The sequence below is a fragment of the Lepisosteus oculatus genome, chromosome 5, assembly GCF_040954835.1.
Source record: "Lepisosteus oculatus isolate fLepOcu1 chromosome 5, fLepOcu1.hap2, whole genome shotgun sequence".
NCBI classification, from domain to species: Eukaryota; Metazoa; Chordata; class Actinopteri; order Semionotiformes; family Lepisosteidae; genus Lepisosteus; species Lepisosteus oculatus.
In genome coordinates, this window is record NC_090700.1 from 2,342,786 (window position 1) to 2,366,705 (window position 23,920).

Here is a 23,920-nt window from a genome sequence, read left to right on the forward strand (position 1 = left end):
AGCTCTTTAGGTTTGATTTTGCCCTGGGGCACTTGTTGTTCTCTTACACTTTCCTTCTATAGTTCAAGGATATGCTGTCTAGGTTAAGTATCACCTCTAATCTCCCAAATGGCTCATTTGGTAAACATTTATCAGAACAACGGGGCAAGCACCTGAGTGTGGAGTTATAGCGAGTGTTATTGCAGAATTATCTTTCCTTGGTTGAGGTACAGGATATGGCCAGCAAAGAGTTCATCAGCTCAATGTGACCAGCAGGGTCCATGCAGGATCATGTGCTGAAAATGTGGGCTGTTGATACTTTCAACTTGTAGTTTTCCACGTCGGATGAGAATGTCGTCACTCACTAACATTTTCTCCCCTGAGTCGGCAAACTCCACAAAGAGACACAGTTCAACGTTCAGTCATTAATGGCACTTTGAAATGTCCATAGAGACCTGAATCTCACTAATTTTTAATCACAGCTGCTAAGGACATTTTGTGAATTGGCACCCTTGGTTTATCATCTGCAGCTGTTTTTCTGAAGATTTTTAGAATGCTTTTCCAAATATCTTGTGTTCTAATTCCATATATTATTGGGTGTAAAAGCGGAGGAATTACAATAAAATGCACTGACATGAAAACATTAATGCTGGTTGGCAGCTGATAATCAAAACGATTATAAATGACAGAGAAAAGAGAAGCCAAGGTGAAATTGATGAAAGTGATCAAGTGAGGCGCGCATGTGCTCAAAGCTTTCCTCTGCGCTTCCTTTGTAGCTTTGAAACACACGAGCAGTATCTGGACATAAGAGTGAAGAACAACAACAAAGGGGAAAGCTGCAAAAACCACAGTCAGAAACAAACCAAAGACATTGTTGGCATTCGTATCTACACAGGACAGCTTGACAACTGTCCAGTTGTCACAGAAAAGTTTATGGATGGTAAATCTGCATAACGGAAGCCTTCCTGTTAATGTAATGTGGATCAACATACCTGAAACAGGAAGTAAATAAGCCCCAGTCAAAAGGCCCTTTACTTTTGAGGGAGTCATGATGCTGTAGTATTGTAAAGGTTTACAAATGGAGACATGCCTGTCGTATGCCATTACTGCAAGAATTGTGAATGTAAATGCACCATAAGTGGTTACACAAAACACCTGAACAAGGCAGTATATATAGGAACTCTCCTGACCACCTGAGAGTAAGTTGTCCATTAGTTTCAAATAAAAAGCAGAGCTCCCATACAGTCCATTTAATGCCAAGTTAAATATAAAAATGTACATAGGCTTGTGCAGACCTGGTTCCACGTAGATCACTAGCATAAGAAAAACATTTGCAAACACTGTCACAAAGTACAACAGCAAGGAAAAAAGTAAATACATGTACCGCAGGCTGTCAAGAGAGCTGTATAATGTAAACAAGAGAGCCCCATAGGTGGACGAAGAAGAGTTGATCATAACGTCAGAGCGAAAGCACCTGTGAAATAAAGCACATTTAAAACACAGTTCCACAAATGCAGAAAAAAACAAGCAAGACAAGCACACACACACCTCAGATACAAAGGCATGATAACAAAATCAGAACTTCAGCCTTGCATTGTGTTTTTTTTTAAAAAAGCATTGTCTCTTCTGATGCAGATAATGTCCTGCCATTACCTTCTCTGTCGTGACGTTTGTTAGGCCTTGATTAGCTGCTGTGTAAAGAGAGGGCTAGGGACGGAGCTTTATATCTTTCTCCTCACGTGGCCACTCTTGTGTTATGTGTTTCCACTGCTCCCTGGTTAAAGGCTTTTCCTTCATCATTTTCACTGTAGCTTAATTAGTGTGCATGTGGAAGAGAGCTGGGGGAAATACATAGACCTCTGAACACCAGAACTGCTGGCAATGTCTTTAACAATTTACATTAAAATAGCTCTCAAATATTTCATTACTAGTTTTGCCATTTTTAGCTGCTAAATTTGGAGGTATTTACGGTTTATCAGTAGGCTCATGACATACAATATGTAAAGCTGGGCTTTTTATTTTTTATTTTTATTCACTAATTTTATTAACTATTTTTATTTATTTTATTTTTGCATTGAAGAGAGAAAAAAAGCTTAAAATACATTGTATTATGCCTTTCATATAACATACTTTGTGCCATGGTTTGGTACAGTATTTAAAATGTTAAAATTGTCCTCCGTGCTTTCCTCATGAGGACAATACTAGTGTAGGGCTTTTCTTGGGTATGCATTACCTTCTGTAGTACACTCAGCTCAAAAATAAAGTTTGAATTTTTCACTTTCCTTTTAAAGTTTTATACCACTGCTAATGCAAGAGATGGTGAAGTTCACTAGAAGAAGGGTGCATTATCTGCATCTCCATTCTTTTCACTTAATGTTAACCATAAGGTTTTACTTTTTTCCTACAGTATACAGTTAGGACTTGCAATGAGCAGACAGTAACAGGTGAAGTCTGACAGAATGCAGGTCCCAAATCATAGGGGAGTGTTAAAATCTGGGCAAGGGATGGGTTTCACAGATCTCTGACTTTATACTTGAATTTCAGCAATTTAAAGGTACTGAGAAAAAAGATAGGTAGATAGAAAAAAAGGATTTTACACTACTAGAAATTATTATTTTTTTTTATCTGTATTTATTTTCCTTGGCAGTTTTTTTTTATTTTGAACTCTAATAACAAAGAGATAATATTCTACTCATTCATTTTGTTTTTTTTATTGATATTTATTTTTTAAATAAAATGTTGTCAAAAGTACATAAAACAAGTTTAGCTATACAAAAGTAGCAAGGGTTCTAATTAATAATGTACTGTAGTAAGGATTGATGTAAGGTACAGCAAGTATGAACTCTAAAGCGTATGGTGAATCAGATTAAAGTGTATCTTCAAATAATTTAGTAACATAATGCAGAACCCTGAGCCTGTAACTGATTGTAAAAAGATTATTAAACTCTTATTTACAAAACTTAATCTAAAGTGATAACCCTTGCCCTAGTGTAAATTATATGGAGATGTACAATATTACCATTGTATTTTTTCCATTTGGAAAGGAACTTAAAATATCAAATGACCAACAAAAGAATGGAACACTCTGGATGGTATGGGCTTTAATAGAAAAGTGTCAAACAGAAGTTCGGTAAGGAGGTCAAGTTCCAATCTCGTCTATTTTTTCCTGCCAGCGTGAAAATATCATGCTCATTGCAGAACCCCGATAAAGATTAAGCTCTTTATCGGGGTTCTGCAATTTATCAGCAGACTTGCAGAAGCTCCTTGTTTCATCCGTCATTAAAGCAGGGAGTTCTGGCATCCACATACGTTTAAAGCTCACTGTTCAAATCACACCTATTTTCTAACTTAATTCGAGCTTGAGCAGGCTATTAAAATACTAGTGTAGTGATGTGGAGTTATTATTTACTGCAACAATCAGAAAATCTAATGGTTAATTAAAAGAGTACTCGACAATGGACCTGAGGTTTTGGGAAGAAAATGGACTACCGACTTGATAGTGTCCATCTGCACTATACTGTAATCCTTATATTCAGCTTTGATGCAGTTTTACGATGTCAATAATCAAAGGGGCCCATAAGCAACTTTCCTCTACATTTAGAGAGGCCCATACTGCCTTATCAAGGCAACAGAAAGATTATTAAAAATCTTTACTATCACTTAATTCTTAGTGTAACAATAGGTCTTGTTACTAAACAAGTTAAGATTCATGATGATGTGTTGACACTATACACTACAAAAAGAGGGTTTTACTTTGAAAATACAGGTTGAGAATCCCTTATCCCAAATTCCTGGGACTGAAAGTGTTGCGGATTTTGGATTTTTTCTGATTTCTGAATATTTTTATATTGATTGCATCTATAAAATGGGACAGCTTGGGGATGGAACCCAAGTCTAAACACAATATCCATTTACATTTCATAATAAAACTTATTCATATACCCTGAATGTAGTTTTATATAAATTTTTAATAATTTTTTAAACATAATACCATCAGAAAGATAAGATATCAGTCTCCACCTACGATGTCATGTTTTGATTAAAAGGTTACAGTACACATACGCCACTTGTATTTTATTTTTTACTATAAAGGTATTAACTTTTATGTAAGGTATAAAAACAAAGACAGTCATTTGTTTGTTGTTGAAAGACAGTCATTTGTTCCCATTAAACAGGAACAATTTATTTTAGAACTGCTTGTATAAGTGAAACATTCTCTTGTCAATCTAAATGGCGCAGTTTTGTTTGAGACAAGACCTGCATTTACCTACACCACATTACTTTGCTGCATGAATGACTATGGGCCTGAATTCTGTACAAGCTGTGCATTAATTCTTCATGGAATATTCTTTATACAGTTTGTAGTAAAATCAGATCGTGTTAACTATGTTATATAAATGTCTCTAATTAATGTTAATACAATGAGAGAGAAAAATATTTTGCAAAGGAATAAAATACTGCCAATTGCAGTTTTTCAGGTTTCAGGTGCAGTTCTAGGTCATATATCCACTACATTAAACATTATGCAGTATTTTGAATAGTGGTGCCTCAAAGACTAGAGATTGTTTTCATCAGGGCTGGGGGCAGTAATTATGGTATTGCAGCAGCATCTGCTGTCTGCTTTTGTTAACCTAAGGAAACCATATAATTCCCCACCCCAGCTCATGCAAACTGACTGAGATCTGATTGAGGCCAGTAATTATGTGATTACTGCGTCATTTGAGAGATTCCATCTAAACCCTGTTTGTGATGGAGGAATTTAGATTTAGAGAACAGAACAGAGTGCCGAGTCCCTGGCTATACTCACAGTTTTATTCCGAGCCGACTTTAATCTAGAAGCCTGAGCCTGCAGTGCTTTAAAAAATAAAGCATGAAGCAAAATCCAGTTTTGCTTAAATCTAGAAGCTAGTCATTCATGGTCAGTGCTTATTGGGTGCAGAGGCAAAAAACAGTGCCAGGTGCAGCAGATTGTCATTAACACTGCAGAGACCAGATGTCAGCACAAAGGTGAGCAGGAGGTATTGTTAAAATCCAGGTGAGGGTTCTTGCCACTCCCAAAGGAATAAAATGAGAGGGCCATAAAAATATGAAAAACAAAACATAAGGCAGAGGTATTAAAGAACGGTACAGTACATAAGTTTCCTTCTGTTTATTAGATGTATTTTTACATTTTACAATCATAGTTTTTGTTTGGAAAATTAAAAAGTCTCATGATAAACAATGATCAACATTGCCATCTTCCATAACCTTTATTTTATATAGCATGTTTTGGAACGCATCAAAAAAGTAACTTATATTCACTTATTTTCACAAAGTGAAATTTATATAGGTTTTTGTTGTTTATGTAGAGCAACAATTTATCTACTCTGCAATAAATGTGTCAAATGTGTCTTAAAAAAGACTATATTACATTTTACAGCTTTACTGTAAATGTGTGTTTTAAAAAACATTTAAATAACTATAGTGCTGAAATAAATGATCAATTATAGTCTCATGCATTTCTATGCTAAGTGTTTACTTAATTGTTAAGTATTTTGCAACAAATGGTCCTAGCTTAATATATTTACATTTCTTTGCATTGATCTACAGTACAAAGCACAAAATGTTTTCACTAGGAATGACAACGCCCAAGATCAAAGCTGGATGAGCTATTGAACTATTATGGAGCGGATCTTGGCTTAACCTGCTTAGCCGAGAGCTGACCTCCTGGCCATAGGACAAGGAGTAGCTGCAGAGGTGGAGGTGGGATGCAAAAGTCACACGCGAGGGAGAGTAGGAAATCACGTTGGTATTTATAAAGTTTGGTGGAGGAAGGATGACAGGAGCGATTGCTAACTACTGAGAGCTGAGTACGATTGACCATGGTTGTCACCCCTCCCAAACTTTTGTTATAAACTCCGTTTATCATAATATACATTTGTACAGTATTACTAACAGAAGAAAATTATAAAAAATACTGCAGCCTCATAAACAAAGATAATCTAAAAATATAACTATGTTTTAACATACAGTAACATGGTACAGTATGAGATCTGGTATGGTATTACACCTGACAAAAATAAAGAATTAATTGTATTTATCTGTAATTAATCTATTACGTATTATGTCGAGACTTGAATGTTGAAGAGCTGCATTCCTTGTTTACTCCGTTACTGGAATGAGTGAATGACTTTATCAGTTACAATTCACATAAATTGTATTTTTGGTAAAAGGACTTGTCTGCCCTTTTAAGTGTTGTCTAGATATTGTAATGGTTTTGTTTCATTTTTCTGTAAACAAAAAATACCCTGGAGGAAATACAGGGCAGAATGGTAGCTTCATTTCTTAAAAACACAGTTTCATATTTTATCTCAAAATGATCATAGTGGCCACTTTAAGAAAAAAAAAGGTTCATACAGTAAGTGGAAAACATTTAAACATTTGTTTCATTTTTTACTTGAAAGTCATGAAGAACACTACACGTTTTGGTTGACTGGCCTGCCGTATAGTATGAAAAACACTGCAAGTTTAAAAAAAAAATTAACATAGCTCTTACAAATAACCCAAGAAATCAAATAGAAATGAGAACAGATCCAGAAATTGCATTGTAGGGTTTAATGTCCTTCATGACAACAAATAGATCATACAGGCTGATTGCTGTGAGCACGAAAAGTGTTACACAAGATACTGCTTAGACCGGGATGTCTGTAAAATGATCACAGGAGAGGAAGTTTCTTTTTTAAAGCCATTTACACCATTCTCTCACTTACCCTTTCATACTACTTGTTCTCACATTTCAATAAAGCAAGATACCGTGTTTACTGTCTACATTACTAATACAGTATAATTACTTTATGTGAGTTGAGAATATGTCTTTTCTTGCTGTTGACCGAAAATTATTTTTTTTCCTCTTTAAGCATTTAATAAATACTAAAACATTCACCCTTCAATCGTGCATCAGTAAGCCTATTTCTGGAAAGCGACACAGCAGGATTACATCTTGGACTGGAGATCAGTCCATCACAGTGCACAACACTTAGAAAATGGGCAATGTAGTGACATATGTAAAGTAACTAACCTGGATAGGATGGGAGGTAGGAGGAAAACAAAACACCAAAGTACCTGGAGAAAAACTATGAGAGCACAGACAGAACATCTCCACAAAGAAGGCCACCCAAGAGCTGTGAGTCAACAGCACGCCCCCCCATCACAAACGGGCCACTTAATACTAAAACAGGTGGAATTTCATATCATTAAAGCTGTTTTCACAAGATGGTTCAAAATCATACACTAAACATTGCAGATGTTCCACACGCCAAACCTGAGAACATTAACAAACTCCTGTACTGTCCTTCTGATTTTCTTTGTTTCAATTAAAAAGCAAACCTTAAATACTTACACAATTATTGTAGACTTGTGTCATTTTCACTGGCATATTATTTTTTTTACACTTTTATATTCCTCAGTGAATTGAATTCCTGCCAAACTTTAGAAAGTCAGATTTTATTAGCACATTGGTACAGTAATTGACAACGCTTTCTTAAAGTGAGCCCCGGGTTGAGTTATACTTGCCTGTTTACCAAGCAGCTTTCGAATACATTTCCTGATTTCCTGAGTCCTGATCCCGTATATAATGGGATGCAACAGAGGAGGTATCACAACAAAATGCACTGATATCATGATATTGACACCAGCTGGTACCTGCTGCACGTCAAAGCGATTGTATATCAAAGCAAACAGAACAGCAATGGAGAAGTTGATGAAAGTGATTAAATGGGGCGCACATGTGCTCAGGGCTTTCCTTTGTGCTTCCTTTGAAGTCTTCAGGCTTATCATCAGTATTTTAGAGTATGTAAAAATAACAAAGAACATTGGGAGGATGACAAAAATAACTACCAGAAGGAGTCCGAAGACATTATTCAAGTTGGTATTGATGCAAGAGTTCTTGACAACTGCCCAGTTGTCACAAAACAGCCTGTGTATTTTCAGCTCACACAATGGGAGTCTGGCTGTCAACACTGTATTAATAGATGTGCCCAACACGGGAAAAAAATAAGAAAACATTAGAAGTCTCTTCACTTTTTCATTCGTGATTATTCTATAGTACAGCAGTGGTTTACAGATGGAGACGTAGCGGTCGTACGCCATGACAGTCAGGATTGCGTACGCACAGGTCGCATAACTGCTCATGCAGAAGACTTGGACTAGACAGCCTACATAGGAGCTTCCCTGAACTTCAGAGAGAAGATTGTCCAGGAGTTGAGGATAAAAAGCAGAGCTTCCATATAGTCCGTTCAGAGCCAGGTTAAACAAAAATATATACATGGGCTTATGCAGGCTTGGCTCCATGTAGATAACCACCATGAGGAAAATATTCGCAACGAGAGTGATAAGATACACCATGAGCGCAAGAGTGAAATAGAGATGGTGGAGGGAGCTGAGCGAGCCATAGGAAGTAAAAATCACAGACACGCTGTAGTAAGGGACGGAAGAATTGTGCATTATCATTGTCCCCTTAAACTGAGACACCTGTTAAGAAAAACAGACCCAAATACATTTTAATAAGATTATTTTATTGTTACTATTGAATTTTAAAGTTCTTTAAAGAAACATGCTTAAAGGATATATGTACTAGATTGCAATAAAACAGTGAATAGCTTACTAGAGTTTACAAGTCTGAACACAGAAATAAAACTTTAGCATTACACATTAAAGATGATCTAAAAAGAACAAGTGCATAGTAGCCTATGGAGCCAGTAAAGATACCTCTGTTCAACATGATCCTTACCTTCACCATTGCTGTGCTTTGGGCACTGGTATCAGAAGTGCTGTTAAATATATAGACATTTTATCTCTTTGGGAATAATAACATTCCCCGTATGCAGACTCTTTTTTTGTTTGTCCTTGGAGAGGCATCAAAAATGTATGAGGCTTTTAGAAGGTTACTAAGAGAAGAAGTACGTTTGGGACTTTCTAATACAACCACAAACAAAAAGCAGCAGTAACAGTAACTCCAGAAATATACATGTTGCAACACTTTATGAATTGTCAGAATTTAATTTGTCATGAGGTCTACTTGAGCATCAGTCATCTTTCTCTTCATTGCACTGAGACGAATTGTTAGAGGACACTGAAGTGACATTTGTCCAGATTTCAACAAGTACAGGGCATTTCTTCCTGTTATGGAAGGAGTACACGTAACTGTGTTTCCCTGCTGAATTCCCAGTTACTCCTTCCACCAGGTTAAGACAAATGTATTTGTGCAGTTAGGAACTGCTAATTGATCCCCTACTTCACACAGTTGCAAGACTTTGCTCATAAATTCTAAAAATACATTTGAATAAATCTACACATTCACAAACTCTTAGGCCACTTTGATATCTTAAAGAAACAATTGGGCTCTTGCTAATATAGCAATTGCTTTTGAACTGTAAAAAATATAGATTATGCAATTTGTTTTGAATTTAATAGTATCAAAATGTCACATAAGCTATTTTTATTATATAAATTGAAAATCTGCATATCAAGACAGTCAATGTTCAGTGTCACTCAAAATGTCCTACTGGTAGACACAAGCAAACAAAACAGCAGTTTATTTAGTGTCATCAAAGAACATAAAATTCTCACTGAGATGTTTCATATTTCTTAAGGGGTACATATACTAATTGATTTGGCTCCTGCAAATTAGAATCTACTGCTTTCAGTTTACAAATAAAAAATTATTGAAAGACCACATCCAGTAAATTGTATCCATTATATACAGTAAAACCCTGAAAACAAACATGTAAGAAAAATGTGCTTTGTAACAATCCTGTGATTTCTTTGGTGTATGTTATCTTTTATTTTTCTAAAAAAAAAATATCAACATTTTCCATTCAGAACAATTGTAAAGATTTGTTACAACACTTCATGATGAGAAGGAAACAAACATGTGGACAGTTGGAAAATATTGATGCTTTAGGGCAGAGTGGTGGCTCTGTGGATAAGGAGCTGTGCCTGTGGTTGGAAGGTTGCTGGTTCAAATCCCACAGCTAGCAGAGGAATCCTACTCTGTTGGGCAAGGCCCTGAACCCCAGCTGCTCCAGGGGTGCTGTACAATGGCAGACCCTGTGCTCTGATCCCAAGTTTCTCTCCCTGTCTGTGTGTCTCATGGAGAGCAAGCTGTGGTATGCAGAAAAAGATGAATTTCTAATACAAGAAATTATATATGGCTAATAAAGTGATCTTATTTTCACCTTTGAATTGTCTGTTCCCCATTTATAAGGTTTTAGCGCCATCTCGTGATGTAATGAGGTAGAACACTGAACTCCAGAAAGATATGGGTTAATGCACATGGCACCTGATAGCATAACTAGAAGCAGACATTTAAATGTAATAAGCATCATAAAAGCATCATAAAAAATTAGCTTAAAATTTTCATTTATTTATATGAGGGATTTTTGACTAAAGATTGTAAATGTCTTTATTAGGTATTAACTGAAACCTGTTATATATGTAATCTATAAAAAACAAATCTTACAATAATTTATAGTTTATAAACACCACACAATGCAAAAACACATTAATGATGAAGAATACTACAATGCATTATAAACAAATAGTAAAATTGTATTTATGATCTAAGTAGACTTATAATCTGTTTTAAAGTATTACTTAGAAAGTACACTTGAAAATGATTTACTGTAGCATGAATCTTTTTGATATATTAATTTTATATTAATTTTAATTGTATTTTTACATAAAGCAAAACTCCTTTACAGAAATATACAGTAACTGCGATTTCTTTAAAATATAGATATTTTAAAACACCACATACTATATCAATGGAGTATGTAAAATGTTTAAAATATTGTACACAATTACAAAAACTACATGTAATAAAATGCTAGAACTAAGCATGAAGTGCAGCAAAGCTGAAATTTCATATTTTAGATATTGAAGTTTTATGCTTGTGGATCAGTGAGTGCCTCTTCAACTACGGTCACAGAAATGCATGATTAACTTCTATGTCCACTAGATGGAAGCAAACAACTTAGGTAAAACAGTTAAAAGGGTTTCAGTGAGAAGCAAGATTCTTCAGTTCTGTTCTTATTGGAACACTGTCGTCCTGGTTTCTTGGTTTCCAACTCAACTGAGCTCTTAATTGCTGTGCATGTCTTGAGTAAAGTTTCTTTATGGATAAGTGTTTGTATCCCCTCAGTCCTCTGTGTCAGAAATACTTCCCGCTTAATCAGAATTTAGTTGCTCAAACTCATTTTAATCTTTAGCTGATTTAATAACTTGCTATCATACTGTATGTTTATTTATCCAGGCAACTCTAATAATGCACAGCTACAGTCTCATAAAAAGCATGGGTGTTCAAACAAGGGGTGTGCCAACACTTGAAACATCCTACAAAGTTAATACTATTTTCTAACCTCAAATTACATTATAGTCAAGTTAGCTTGGAGTTGTGCACTTCAGTAAAGTCACAGTATATAGCTATTCTATAGTTATATACTGTAGCTATTCTATAACAAAACACTTCACCTCATGTTTTCAGTGTCCCACTGTAATTCCCTGAAAACAAATGCACTGCAAATATTGTCTGTTTAAATCTTACTTTCCACTGTCAGGGAGTCACATAATGTACAGTATCTGGAAATTGTGAGAATGTAGTCCATTTTATAAATCAATAATGATTTTAATATAGTAATAAAATAATTCTTCACAAGAAAAAAATGTACACGATCAATTTATATGTAGTATTTATCTTAGCATTTAAAAGATTAAAAATATTATAATCTTTAGAAAAAATGTTTTAAACTAAAAAAAATCGATGTATATTTTTATTTTATATAGGTCTATTTTATTTCACACACCATTGAATAAGCCACACTTAATATTATTACTTATTATTACTCTTATTATTCAATACACAAACACAGGGTGCGGAGGACACGATTTGTACAATATTCGTTATATAATTACAGTTTTAAAATATGCACCAACTCTTCACAAAGACAGGTCTGCCATCTTGCGAATTGTAATGTGCATGGCGCTTACATGTTCATGAACGGTATGCTGGATATTATTTCAACAAACAAAACCTTAGTGCTGGAAGCAGCTGAGGGTTAGGGCTCAGGACTCATAACTGGAAGGCTGTGTATTCAAGGCGCTGCAATGGCCAGTCGTCACCTGAAACGTTAGTTTTTTTACATTGCTAGGCCCGAGTACAATGCTGAGTTTTTCTCTAAACTGCAATGTTCATAAATTATAAAGATTATAAATCGGTAAAACCAATCAGAGAATTTATTGTCACTGGATTAAAAAAGTAACCTGGAAGAGGTTCCAGAAATCATTGAAGCGTGTATAGGAGAAAAAATACAAAATTAATGGATATGCATATATGCTTGGATAAAAATGCATTGTAATGGCATTTGACAATATGGCAAAAATAGCCTACAAAGTAGGGAGCTGAAGCCAGAGGGTCCAGTTTAGAATCAATTGGCATAAAAATGGAAACAGACATTCAATAGACTTTAACAATGCGACTGCTATACAATCACACTAATAACCCCTAGCTGTACCCAAGGAACCGCCCGAGGGGCCGACCGCTTGACGCCATAAGTCAATATTTACTTAAGACAAACATCACATTTCATAGTATCTCACTAACAAAACCCAAAACATCTTTACTAAAAAAACATATATCAATCGGAAATAGACAACCAGAGTTACATGCTAAGTAATCAATAACCCAGCAAAACATGACCGCAAAAACCCAAAAAAAGGAAACGTTTTTTCCTTGTTCGGGGCATCCGCAAGACTTGAGCCTTCCTCGTAGCCAGATTTGAAGAAAACGGAGAGCTATTGGCTGTTGCAACTGAATTTTGAAACTGACCTCCTCGAAAAGGCTGGTCTGATTGGTGGAAAACACTGCCAATCATTGTATTTTCAGCCATTCATAGTCCTTAGGGGATGGGACTTCCTCTGGGAGCCTCAGGCTGCATTCTAGCTGTAATCCAGCTGTCAGTCATTGACACAGCAGGTGGTAAGCAATCAGATTCTTTTCAGTGGTCATTCTTTTTCACTTTTTTACACCTACAGCATTTTTTTCAATATCTAACAGAAGAAAAAGGCTCTTTAGCAGTGCCTAAAGGCTTTTTATAGCAATAGCATCTACACATTTTTATTGACTTTCAATAATTTTTATACGTTTTTCAAGGATGCGTGAAATTGCTTGGATTTTAAGTGATTTAATACCAGAATATTCTGTTTTTAATTTAAACATCAGTGAGCTACTTTGTTTTGGAAAATTTGAACTACAGAATTAGCCATTCAGAATGCACGCACAGTAATGCTGCAGATTGTGTTGTGCATGTCTTAAGACACTGTAGCATGCAAATATTTGGATATTTAATACTTGATTTATATGAAATTGAATATTTAAATACTATGATATGTAAAATCATACATGTAAGGTATGAATGGTACATAAGGTATATATTATGTTATACTTCAGTTCTTATTTTCAGCTACCCAAATTTCCTTACTTGGAAAATTCCATATAAATATTCCATTTTAAGAGTATTGAAACACAGGAGAGAAACGCACCATAAGTGCCACTTATTGATTGTCTTTGGCCAGTGAATTACACAACGCAATGCACCGAGGTACGGGGAGTGCTTTTGAAAGAAATACTGTGCATTCTGAGTATAAATCATTTGTAAGATCATACGGGGTTGATACAAGCGCATGTGAAAATTTGTGATGGAGCTTAATAAACAATTTATATTTCTCAGATGTGGTAACCTTTAACAAGATCTTTATTTTTTGGTGTTTCAATTAAGCACACTGGGCTTTTTCTTCCGGGCCAAGCAAAGTCTGAAACAGAGCTCACCTCCTGTCCAGACCTGCACTACTATTACACTGCTGTTCTGTATGTAATGTGAATGTACACAGTATTTGCTTTGGATAAGCAGAGCAGAACAGATCAGAGGCCTGACCTCATATTTTCATGATACTGTAACGCCCTCGCCTGGTGGTGAGGAGGAAGCGCCCCTAGGCGCTCGTAGTACAGCTGGGCATGCTGGGAGTGGTAGCCGGGAAGAGTCTGAGGGTCAGCACGATGACCAGCGGCTGACCCTACCTGTGTAAATAATGTCCTAGTAATTCTAGTGCCCTGTGTAGTCCTGTAAAAGTAGAGTGTGTTGTTAGGTAATTACCACCCTTAATGTGTGTACGTGTTCCGTCAGTCTCCTCATGTGTGTGTAAATCCTGTGTTTGGTTTTGGTGTGGTTGTTAAATAAAGTCAGTGCTTGGTTAATCGCGTCTCCACTGTTCTTTAGTTCTGAAAAAGAACCTGCAAACGCTACATTGGTGTCAGAGTGGGACGGCGATTTAAGCGGGGGAGAGTGTAACGCTTACGGCCGACAAGCACTGTGTGTAAGAGCCGGCGTACCAGAGCGGGTGACGTCACCGCCCTTCCCTGTGATAGCAGGACCACAGCTACTGGGCTGTGGAGAGATCTCTCTTTAGCTCACGGGGCTAGGCCGCTGCAGAGAGACGCGGAAGTCCCGGGTTCGAGCCTCCAGTCGGGATGGGGCTGACCAGATGCGGCAAGGGCACCCGCCTGAGCCCCCGTTGCGTTACAATACATTCCAGCAGTTATTACTGTCTCATACCTGATGAATATTGTACCCTAAAATGGTTCAAAATGGACAAAAAAACACGTTTATCAAAACCTAAGCAAAAATAAATATAGTTCTGCATGTGAGCCTCATTGCATTTCCTGCATTCCTTACCAAATTGTGTGCAGATGTCTGCTGAAAATGTAATCTCCAGACCTGTTTTTTATCCTATTTGACTTTTGTCATGTGAATCTAATTCAGGAACCCTGAAATCCAGAGAAGGTCCATATTTTTACCTGCTTTAGATTTATGTAAAGAATACCTATTGATTCATTTACATGACTGCAGGTAGCATGAAAACCAAGGTCCATGCACAACGATTCAACCCACATGGTACTTCCACAGTCCAATTACAAGTGTAGATTCTTTCTATGTATTTGTCCCCTTTGATGGGAAGAACTTTAGATTTAATAAATGATCTTAGAACTATTTTATGGGGTCCCAATAAGAAAAATAATACTTTGCTCTAAAAATTAGAATGATCATGTAGGTGGTTTTACCTGTTTACCTGTTTTAAGCTGCTGATCATTTACAGTAATGGAACAGACTTTTATTATAAGTAGTTTCTTGGTGGATTGCTCATGGATGATTAGAGTTCTGTGTCAATAGGTTTCATCATGTTACACTTCTATTGCTGCTGTGTATAGCTGAGATGTTATATTCACTGAAGAGTCTGATAAAAGCCCTGTAGGAATAACTGGTGCATATTTTGAGAGTGGAGCCCTGGGTTTGTGTCATCTGTCCCCGAGCCTTAAGAAATGTAGCCTCATATACTGTATTATTACTAGGAAATCCAACTAACAACAAGCTACAACCTCATCAGGGGAATATGGCAAAAGGGTTTAAGAGCAGTGCAAGCTGGATCAGTGTGTGATGCCAGACAGAGGAGAAAGTGTTTCTTTTGAAACTGTAAGTTGTCATTGCTAATGCTGCTGATTATATTTATTTCCCAATTCGGCTGAAAATCAAATGTGATTGTAAAATGCAACGTAAAGGATCTTAAATATAATTGTTGTACAGTAATGATTTTTTCTTTAACTTTTATTTTTAAAATGTACCAGCCTTAGATTATGTTTTCAGATTACAATAAATAATCCCAAAAAATGAAATAAATATGACTAACTACAATTATGTCTTCTTGACATTTTGTTTCAATTGAAAGGGATATGTACAGTATACATAAACTATTCATTTGTGTTTGAATGTACAGTACGTGCATGAAGGTTTTATTACACTTTTGTATTATGTTTATGTACAATATAGATTTTAATACATTCTCTTTAATACTTTAATACAAATATTGTTGTAGTATGACATTTATTACACTTTATATTGTGTTTATGAATATATTTTAATAGATTCTGTTCAATACTGCTATTTTGTGGTAGTGTGCCATAATTATAGAGGTTTAAAGATGTTTTAAAGCTGCATGTTTTTTTCTGTAACACCTGCCCTTTGAAGCTCATGTTCAACTAAATGAAACACATTAATTAAAAGCAGTTCTCTCATTTACAGGTAACGGTAATTTCAAATTACCAGCAGTGAGATTGAAATGCAGAAACAAGAAAGTGGAAATGTTTCCCACACTGAATTTCTTTTAATAGGATTTTACGGACTTGAAGAACAGCGATGGCTTCTATTCTTCCCTTTCTTTCTGATGTTCATGTTGTCTACTGCTGCTAACTCATTCCTTATATTTGTCATCAAAACACAAAGGAGTTTACACTCTCCAATGTGTGTTTTAATAGGAGCCATGGCATTTGTAGACCTGAGTCTGCCAGTATTTTTTGTCCCTAAAATGCTGCTGAGCTTCTTATTTAACTGGAATGGTATTTCTCTAGTAGGGTGTTTGGTCCAAATGTTTTTCATTCATTTCTTTGGCGCATTTCAATCATCCATTCTCCTCTGGATGGCTCTGGATCGCTATGCTGCCATATGCATTCCACTGCGCTATAATGACTACATGAACCCTTCTTCTTCTGCTAAATTTGTTGTTGCATCTGTTCTCAGAAATGGTATTTTCATTCTGGTTATTGTCATCCTCGCTGGTTATCTCTCTTATTGTTCCTCAAATGTCATTGACCATTGTTTCTGTGAACACATGGCCCTGGTAAGTTTGGCCTGTGGAAGCACGGCTGTAAATAGTATTGTGGGGTTGACCACAATTTTCTGTGTAACAACACTTGACTGTGTGATTATGGTTGTCTCTTATGTCAAAATTTTCATTTTGGTCTTTAAAACAGCATCAGGAAAATCTTCCCGAAAAGCAATTCACACCTGTATTACCCACATAATAGTCATGTGTGTTTCTTACTTCTGTGCTATGACATCTTTTTTTGCATACAGGATTAAAAATTCTATCTCTCCCAACATCCGTGTACTAATAAGTACAATGTATCTACTTTTTCCCAGCTGTTTTAATCCAATAATTTATGGGATCAGAACAAAAGAGATAAGAGAGCAGATACTCAAACTAATTAAAAGATCACAAGTAGCACAAACCTCTGTTAAAGTGTCAAGTGTGAATCACAACTGACATGGAGGAATGATTGACTCATATACTGATTCAGCATAATTTCAAATAATGACATTATTTTAAATGCATGGAGATAATATAAAAACTGAGAAGTACAGTGTTAGCGATGTCCTTCCAAAATCTTAATAAACTGCAACAGTCCAAAAATCTTGTACCTTCTTTTATATCATCTTTAACAAATGCATTTAAAACTCAATAATTATTTTTATTTATTTTTGTTCTTATTTTCTTCATTTGAATTATGTTTTCTTTTTGTAAAAGACCAGGATGAACTGTATTCTTGCTTAATATATGTCTGATGACATTTTCCAAAACGGAACATTCTGTCAGGCTTTCACACTGTACTACTTTTAGCTGGGTCCTTAATCACTGGTGACCATTGATGCATGTTATTGATCTGCTTAATTGTTTCGATGTCTTCCTACACTTTCTCCTTGGTTTAAAAAATACCCTGAATAAATTGTGTTTTAAATAACTTCAGTATATAGAACTTGTACTTCTTTATTTGCAAAACAAAGAAACATTTTGCGAGTCAATTGTCTTTTGCTTTTTCAGACACTTGGAGCAATTTGGTTTGGACCTGGTTTTGTCTGCTGGATTCAGACCCTATATAATACAATAATAATATAATATAATTCTCCTAATGCCTCAGTTATTACTAATGTCATGATATCCAATCCTTTTACAATCTGTCGTGAAACCAGCCCTCTCTCCCCTTTGTTATTTGATATTTTTTATTGAACTATTAGCCTTAGCAATAAGACAATCTGATTACATTACTGTTATCACTGTTGTACATACTGTACCAAATATAAAATTAGTACTGTATATATACTAATGATACTTTACTTTATTTACAAAATCCTAATACTATGAGGTGCCGTTTAGGACATTATTCAAACTTTACCTCCAATACACAAACAAAATGCTCTCACATTCACTAGTTTTACCTCTCACGTACACACAAAACACAAAACGTCTGTATGTGACTCAGTATTGTGCTGCAAAATAAAAATAATATTAAATAAGAAAAATACGTCAGTGGTTCCAAGTTATTACAGTCTCAGTTCTCACATGTCTCATGGAAAAGGATAAGAACAAAAATTATAAGAAAGAGAATTTAGATAAAGCAGAGGAGCAGAGCAACTGGTTGAGAGTGAAGGGAGTAAGTAAATTTAATTTACTAGCCGGTTATTGTGCTATATAAAAATTATATCACAGTACAGTAATGCTTCATTTTTAATAGTGATATGCAATAATTTAATTATAGAGGGTAACAATGTTTTCAGTACTCATTTTCAGTTACTACCAGTAATTACTAGCACTATTTCTTAATCAGTTAATAGTTATAACAAAAAATACTATAGAAATGCTTGATTTGCGAGTCACAGAACCAGACCCTATTTTTCCTATAAGGTTTTAAATTGCATATTTGTTAACTTACAAGTATAGGTACCTCAAGGTACTGAACCCTCACAAATTCTGAAATTTTACTGTATACATTTTCCTACAGATGCAGCCATTCAAAGTGCGCGGCACAGACACGTACCGCGCGATGACGCAAAAAACCGCGGTACGTGATTGGTTGACTGACAGGGGCACTTGTGATGCCTTGGTTGGTCGTAGAAAGATTTAAATGTCTTTACTGTGCCTGTTTTAGTATTGAACATTTATATGGAATTTTACCACTGAAGGGAAATCTTAGTAGCTGAGTATAAAAAGAATAGGAGCATACTGTAACGCGTGTGAAGGCCAAAAACGATATTAATTTTGGAACATAAACATACAGTATATGGCTGGTCTCGGTGCTTTAAAGAAAAAATACACACCAGTATTCCATTTCTCCCTAAACATTTTAAGCATCGGAGTCTTTAACTAATGTGATACTGGAGTCAACAAGCATACTTTTTAAATTTGATTAAAAGGGAATATAATATGGAATTGCGCATCTAAAGAAATGAATAATGATATAATTATATTCATGTACCGCAATACAAGAATAGTACACGCTGTACGATGTCTGTTGATAATGTTTCTGTAGGACTTTTTCAACACCCCTTATGTGACCTTGCCGGTGGCGCTGTGGGTTAGGTTCCTGACTCCCATATCACATGTTGGGTGTTCGAATCCAGCTGGAGCCATGACTTTTTTTTAACAAACATTTCTTTGAAAAAATGAAGCATTTCCCTGGGTCAGAACTTCACTCGCACCAAACAAATTTATATTTTTCTCAAAAATTACTGTACTTTGCATGATTGGAAACAAATGCGTGATTGCGAAATGCTGTGGTGTTACTTTTACAAAGACAGTCAATGCAAAAAAAGAATGTGGACCAGGGCAATACTTTGAGTTTACAGCTTGTCCAAGGTCATTCATTATTGATACTATTAGTAATATCTTTGTTAACATGAGAGGTTGAGCTTTATTAGCTCCACCTTGCGGAAATTCCGGATACTATTATTTTACTTGCGGTACCACGTGGTATTATGAGGTACTATACGAGAATTTACGGTAACTCGCGGTAGGCTGCGTCAAGCGCACCGCAAAATAATGCGGTATTGCCGGCTTGTTTTGAATGGCTGCATCTGTACATGTAGTGTAGGGGTTTTGTGCATGTACTGGGACAATTATTAATTGTAGCAGTAAATCACAAAATGATTCTTCAATGGGTATTATAAAATCGACCTTGCAGAAGAACTCAGCAATGCACACACATGGATACTAATACACGAGAATACATTTATTAATACATAAAATGTGCATATAAACATAACAGATTTTATAGTGACGGTTAGCAGAATACAAAAGTATACAAAACTCAATCACGAAAAGTTATAAATACCAAGTGATACATACATTCATAATACGATTCATTTATACTGTTTCATTAATTAGCTTTTTGATTAGCTTTTGACAACTTCTACACTTCATACTCAAAAGCAAGTACATCACTCATATGAATTAAATTGACATCAACTGGGATTGAGATAACAATTGAATTCTCGAGCTGTAATGCAGAATGTTGAATACTCATCCAATCTCTGTGGATTCATATCTCCCGCGGACACAAAGAAGGCTGTTGCTGCGTCCAATCAGCGTCCTCTGGCCCGGTGCCAGCAAATCCTGCTGTGGCTGGAGGTGTGGGGGAAGGAGGGAGAGAGTCCTGCTGCGGCGCGCTGGCAGTGAATCTCTGAAGACCTGGCTAGTTAGTCCTGGAGCATTCCTGCTCCATACCGAAGCCCGCGGTCGTTACAATATCATTCAGTTCTGTGTTTCATCGTGTAACAATGTGGGAGTGGGAGGAGCCGCAGTGAACACTGGTAAAAGTTGATGCCTTATCTGAGGGGGCTGAAGCACCAGTTGAGGCTAAAAACACAAAAAGGAAAAAGAAAAACATCTATTAGTTAATTGCATTTTTAGATGAGATAAGATCACTTTAATAGCCATATATAATTTCTTGCATTGAGAATTTGTCTTTTTGCACACCCCAGCTTGTTCTCCATGAGACACACAGGGAGAGTGAAGCTCGGGGTCAGAGCACAAAGTCAGACATTTATACGGCACCCCTGGAGCAGCTGGGGTTCAGGGCCTTGCTCAGGGGCCCAACAGAGTAGGATTTCTCTGCCAGTCGCTAGATTTGAACCAGCAATTTCCAACCACAGGCGCAGATCCTTTGCTACAGTGCCACCGAAACCTTAGCTGTTTGTTTATGCAGTTACACACATAACAGCAGTGTACATCAGTGACTCTCTGAAGATCTATTTAGTCCTGGCTGAACTTGTGCACATGAAAAATGACTGCAGGTCCGAGCAAGTTACACTCTTTAGACAGGAAGAAGACTGGTTCGTTCCCGATGTAGCGCTAGTCCTGAATCCTGAGATTCAGCTGTCGACAGTTCCGATCGTAGTTCACTCATTGATCAGGCAAACGTTCACGGTGGGGTACCGGCGGTTCACGAGGCTTGCTGCTGGGCTAACCTAACCTCGGGTGGATCCACTGGTTACGCGCGGGTGACCTCCGGTCTCGACGCTTAGAACAAAATAAAGTCCTGGCACTCGGACACACTGGCCGTCACGTGATTGTCCGAGATGAGCCTGAGAATGTCCTGGAGGGGCGCTCTGGGCTCTTTGTTGCCTCTTTTATCTGGAGGAACTACAGTCGTTCATTGGTTAAAAGTTTCGTGGACATTCGAGACCCAAGTGAGGTTACCCTGCCCTACCAGTTCCTGATTGGCTGATCAAGGTAGAGGATGAGTAACAATGCTCTCTGACTTTAGGATTATAAACACCTTGGGATGACCATTCATTAGGGTGGCTGGAGAATCTCAGCCCTGGGAGTCGTTCCTTATCAGGAAACTCTTTCAGGCAGAAAAACACCTTAAATCTGAACCACATAGAATGGCCCCTCTGTGTCCAGCACCACAGAGATGAGATGAGGGAGAGAGAGACTAGCAGGGGGACAACAAACTTAATTCCTATACTATTAATAAGCATTGCCGCTACTGTTAGGAATACATACACAAATGATGACTCTCTTTAAATTGTATTAAATCTACATGTTATAGACCAGGGGAAATTACTGCATTTGTTCAGTCAAGATACAAGTTCAAACTGAAAAATTAAAAGAACTATCATTGGTTCTCATACCTAAATAACGCAAACACCTAAGGGAGCTTTAATTTTCCTCTAAAATCGAATGATGGGCTGCCTATAATTAAGAATCCTCAACTTATTACTGGGCCTTACACACTTCTGTCTCTATAGATTGATTAGCGTTCAGTTTAGTTCAGTTCAGTCCTGTTGCTGATCTAAGAATTATTACCTCATATACTGTATGACTGTTAAGGTTTATTTTTAACAACATGCTAGTGCCTCATCAAGGGAATTTGAGAAAGGCATTTAAGATACAGTAGCTACTGAAGAAGTTGTATTAAAGTAACAACAAATGGTGAGTTCTATTGCTCTTTATCATTAATATTGTCAATGCTGTCTCTGCTGCAGTTATTCCACACAACTACTGGATCTCACATACAATTCTACTAACAATATACAGATAGTAAAAATGATTGTTTCATTATTTTTAATATATTTAATGTTTCTGTTATTTAACTCATATCAGTTTAATATGTCTAATATGAAAATATTATATCAGCATTGAAGTACAGTGTGATTAAATGCTATTGGAAGATAATTAAACCTGCATACTGTAGAAATCATATGATTTCTTTATTTTTTTATTTTGTTGACGCATATGTGTTGAATTATTCTTGTAGTTCTTTGAAGACTAAAGACATAAAGGATTTACTATACTTTATCTATTGATTTATATTCTTATTATTCTAAACTGTGTAACAGATTAATGTAATTCCTATTTCTGTTTCTCAGAATTATAGAAAGTATAATATATTGTGCCATCACATTCTCTTCTTAAATGTTTAGCTTAAATGATCATTGTTAGAAAGCTGGTTATAATCTGTATTAAATGTAATAATGGAAGTGTTCTCTGATTTGCAGGTGAATGTGTTATTTGGAATCTTCAGCACTGAGATGCAGGATTACTCAGGTGGAAATATATCCCACACCGAATTTCTTTTTGTGGGATTTTATGAACTTAAACAGCATCGATGGCTTCTTTTCTTCCCTTTCTTCCTGATGTTCATGTTGTCTAGTATTGCTAACTCGATTCTTATATTTGTCATTAAAACGCAAAGGAGTTTACACTCTCCAATGTGTGTTTTAATAGGTGCCATGGCCTGTGTAGACTTGAGTCTGCCAGTATTTATTGTTCCCAAAATGATATTTAGCTTCTTATTTAACTGGGATGGTATTTCGCTACTGGGGTGTCTGGTGCAAATGTTTTTCATTCATTTTGTTGGCTCATTCCAATCATCAATTCTCCTTTGGATGTCTCTGGATCGGTATGCTGCCATATGTATTCCTTTGCGCTATAACGATTACCTGAATATTTCTAGCTCTCTAAAATTTGTTCTTGCAGCCATTGTTAGAAATGGTACATTTGCTGTTATTGTTGATGTCCTTGCAGGAGATCTTTCTTTCTGCTCCTCAAATGCCATTAATCATTGTTTCTGTGAACACATGGCCCTGGTAGGACTGGCCTGTGGAAATACAATTGTGAACAATGTTGTAGGTTTGTTAGCAGTTTTTTGTGTTACAACCCTTGATTGTTTGTTCATGGTTATTTCATATGTCAAAATCTTCATTTCAGTCTTTAAAACGACATCAGGAAAGTCTTTCCACAAAGCAATCCACACCTGTACTACCCACATTATAGTCATGTGTGTGACTTACTTCTGTGCCATGACAGCTTTTGTTTCATATCGGATTCCGAATTCAATCCCTCCTGACATTCGTATCATAATTAGCACAATGTATTTACTTTTCCCCAGCTGTTTTAATCCAATTATTTATGGAATCAGAACAAAAGAGATAAGGGAGCAGATACTCAAACTGGTAGGAAGGACAAAATTTGCTCAATTATCTGTTAAAGCTTAAAGTGTGATTCACCATTAACACAAAAAAGGGGAGGTGATGGACTTAACATACAATTATTTGATATTATTAATACTGTATGTTGAAAACTGCATGTGCTGCATATAATGTAAATATATTTTTGAAAAATGAAACTTTTGAAAATTATTTTTATAAGTATGCTTTCAAAACGTTTAATAAAACACAACTGATCAAACCGCATTTTCTTTGCTTTTTAAGATATCAGGTTAGGTTCTGTAGACTTG

General features: G+C 36.2%; 4 protein-coding genes across 4 annotated transcripts; 2 read left to right on the forward strand and 2 right to left on the reverse strand.

The window, feature by feature from the left end:
• Positions 1–444: 444 nt before the first annotated feature.
• Positions 445–1,434, reverse strand: LOC102686118 (olfactory receptor 52L1-like). The gene has a single exon (XM_006627947.2). The coding sequence runs from the start codon at positions 1,432–1,434 to the stop codon at positions 445–447; it is 990 nt and encodes a 329-aa protein (XP_006628010.2).
• Positions 1,435–6,904: 5,470 nt separating this feature from the next.
• Positions 6,905–8,466, reverse strand: LOC102686323 (olfactory receptor 52D1-like). The gene is made up of 2 exons (XM_006627948.2): positions 7,539–8,466; positions 6,905–6,930 (listed from the first exon to the last, which is right to left on the reverse strand). The coding sequence occupies exons 1-2, from the start codon at positions 8,464–8,466 to the stop codon at positions 6,905–6,907; spliced, it is 954 nt and encodes a 317-aa protein (XP_006628011.2).
• Positions 8,467–16,182: 7,716 nt separating this feature from the next.
• Positions 16,183–17,233, forward strand: LOC102686525 (olfactory receptor 52K1-like). The gene has a single exon (XM_006627949.3). The coding sequence runs from the start codon at positions 16,183–16,185 to the stop codon at positions 17,164–17,166; it is 984 nt and encodes a 327-aa protein (XP_006628012.2). The 3' UTR covers positions 17,167–17,233.
• Positions 17,234–22,712: 5,479 nt separating this feature from the next.
• Positions 22,713–23,710, forward strand: LOC102686730 (olfactory receptor 52K1-like). The gene has a single exon (XM_006627950.3). It carries the CDS (start codon positions 22,713–22,715, stop codon positions 23,676–23,678), a length of 966 nt encoding a protein of 321 aa, XP_006628013.3. The 3' UTR covers positions 23,679–23,710.
• Positions 23,711–23,920: the final 210 nt, after the last annotated feature.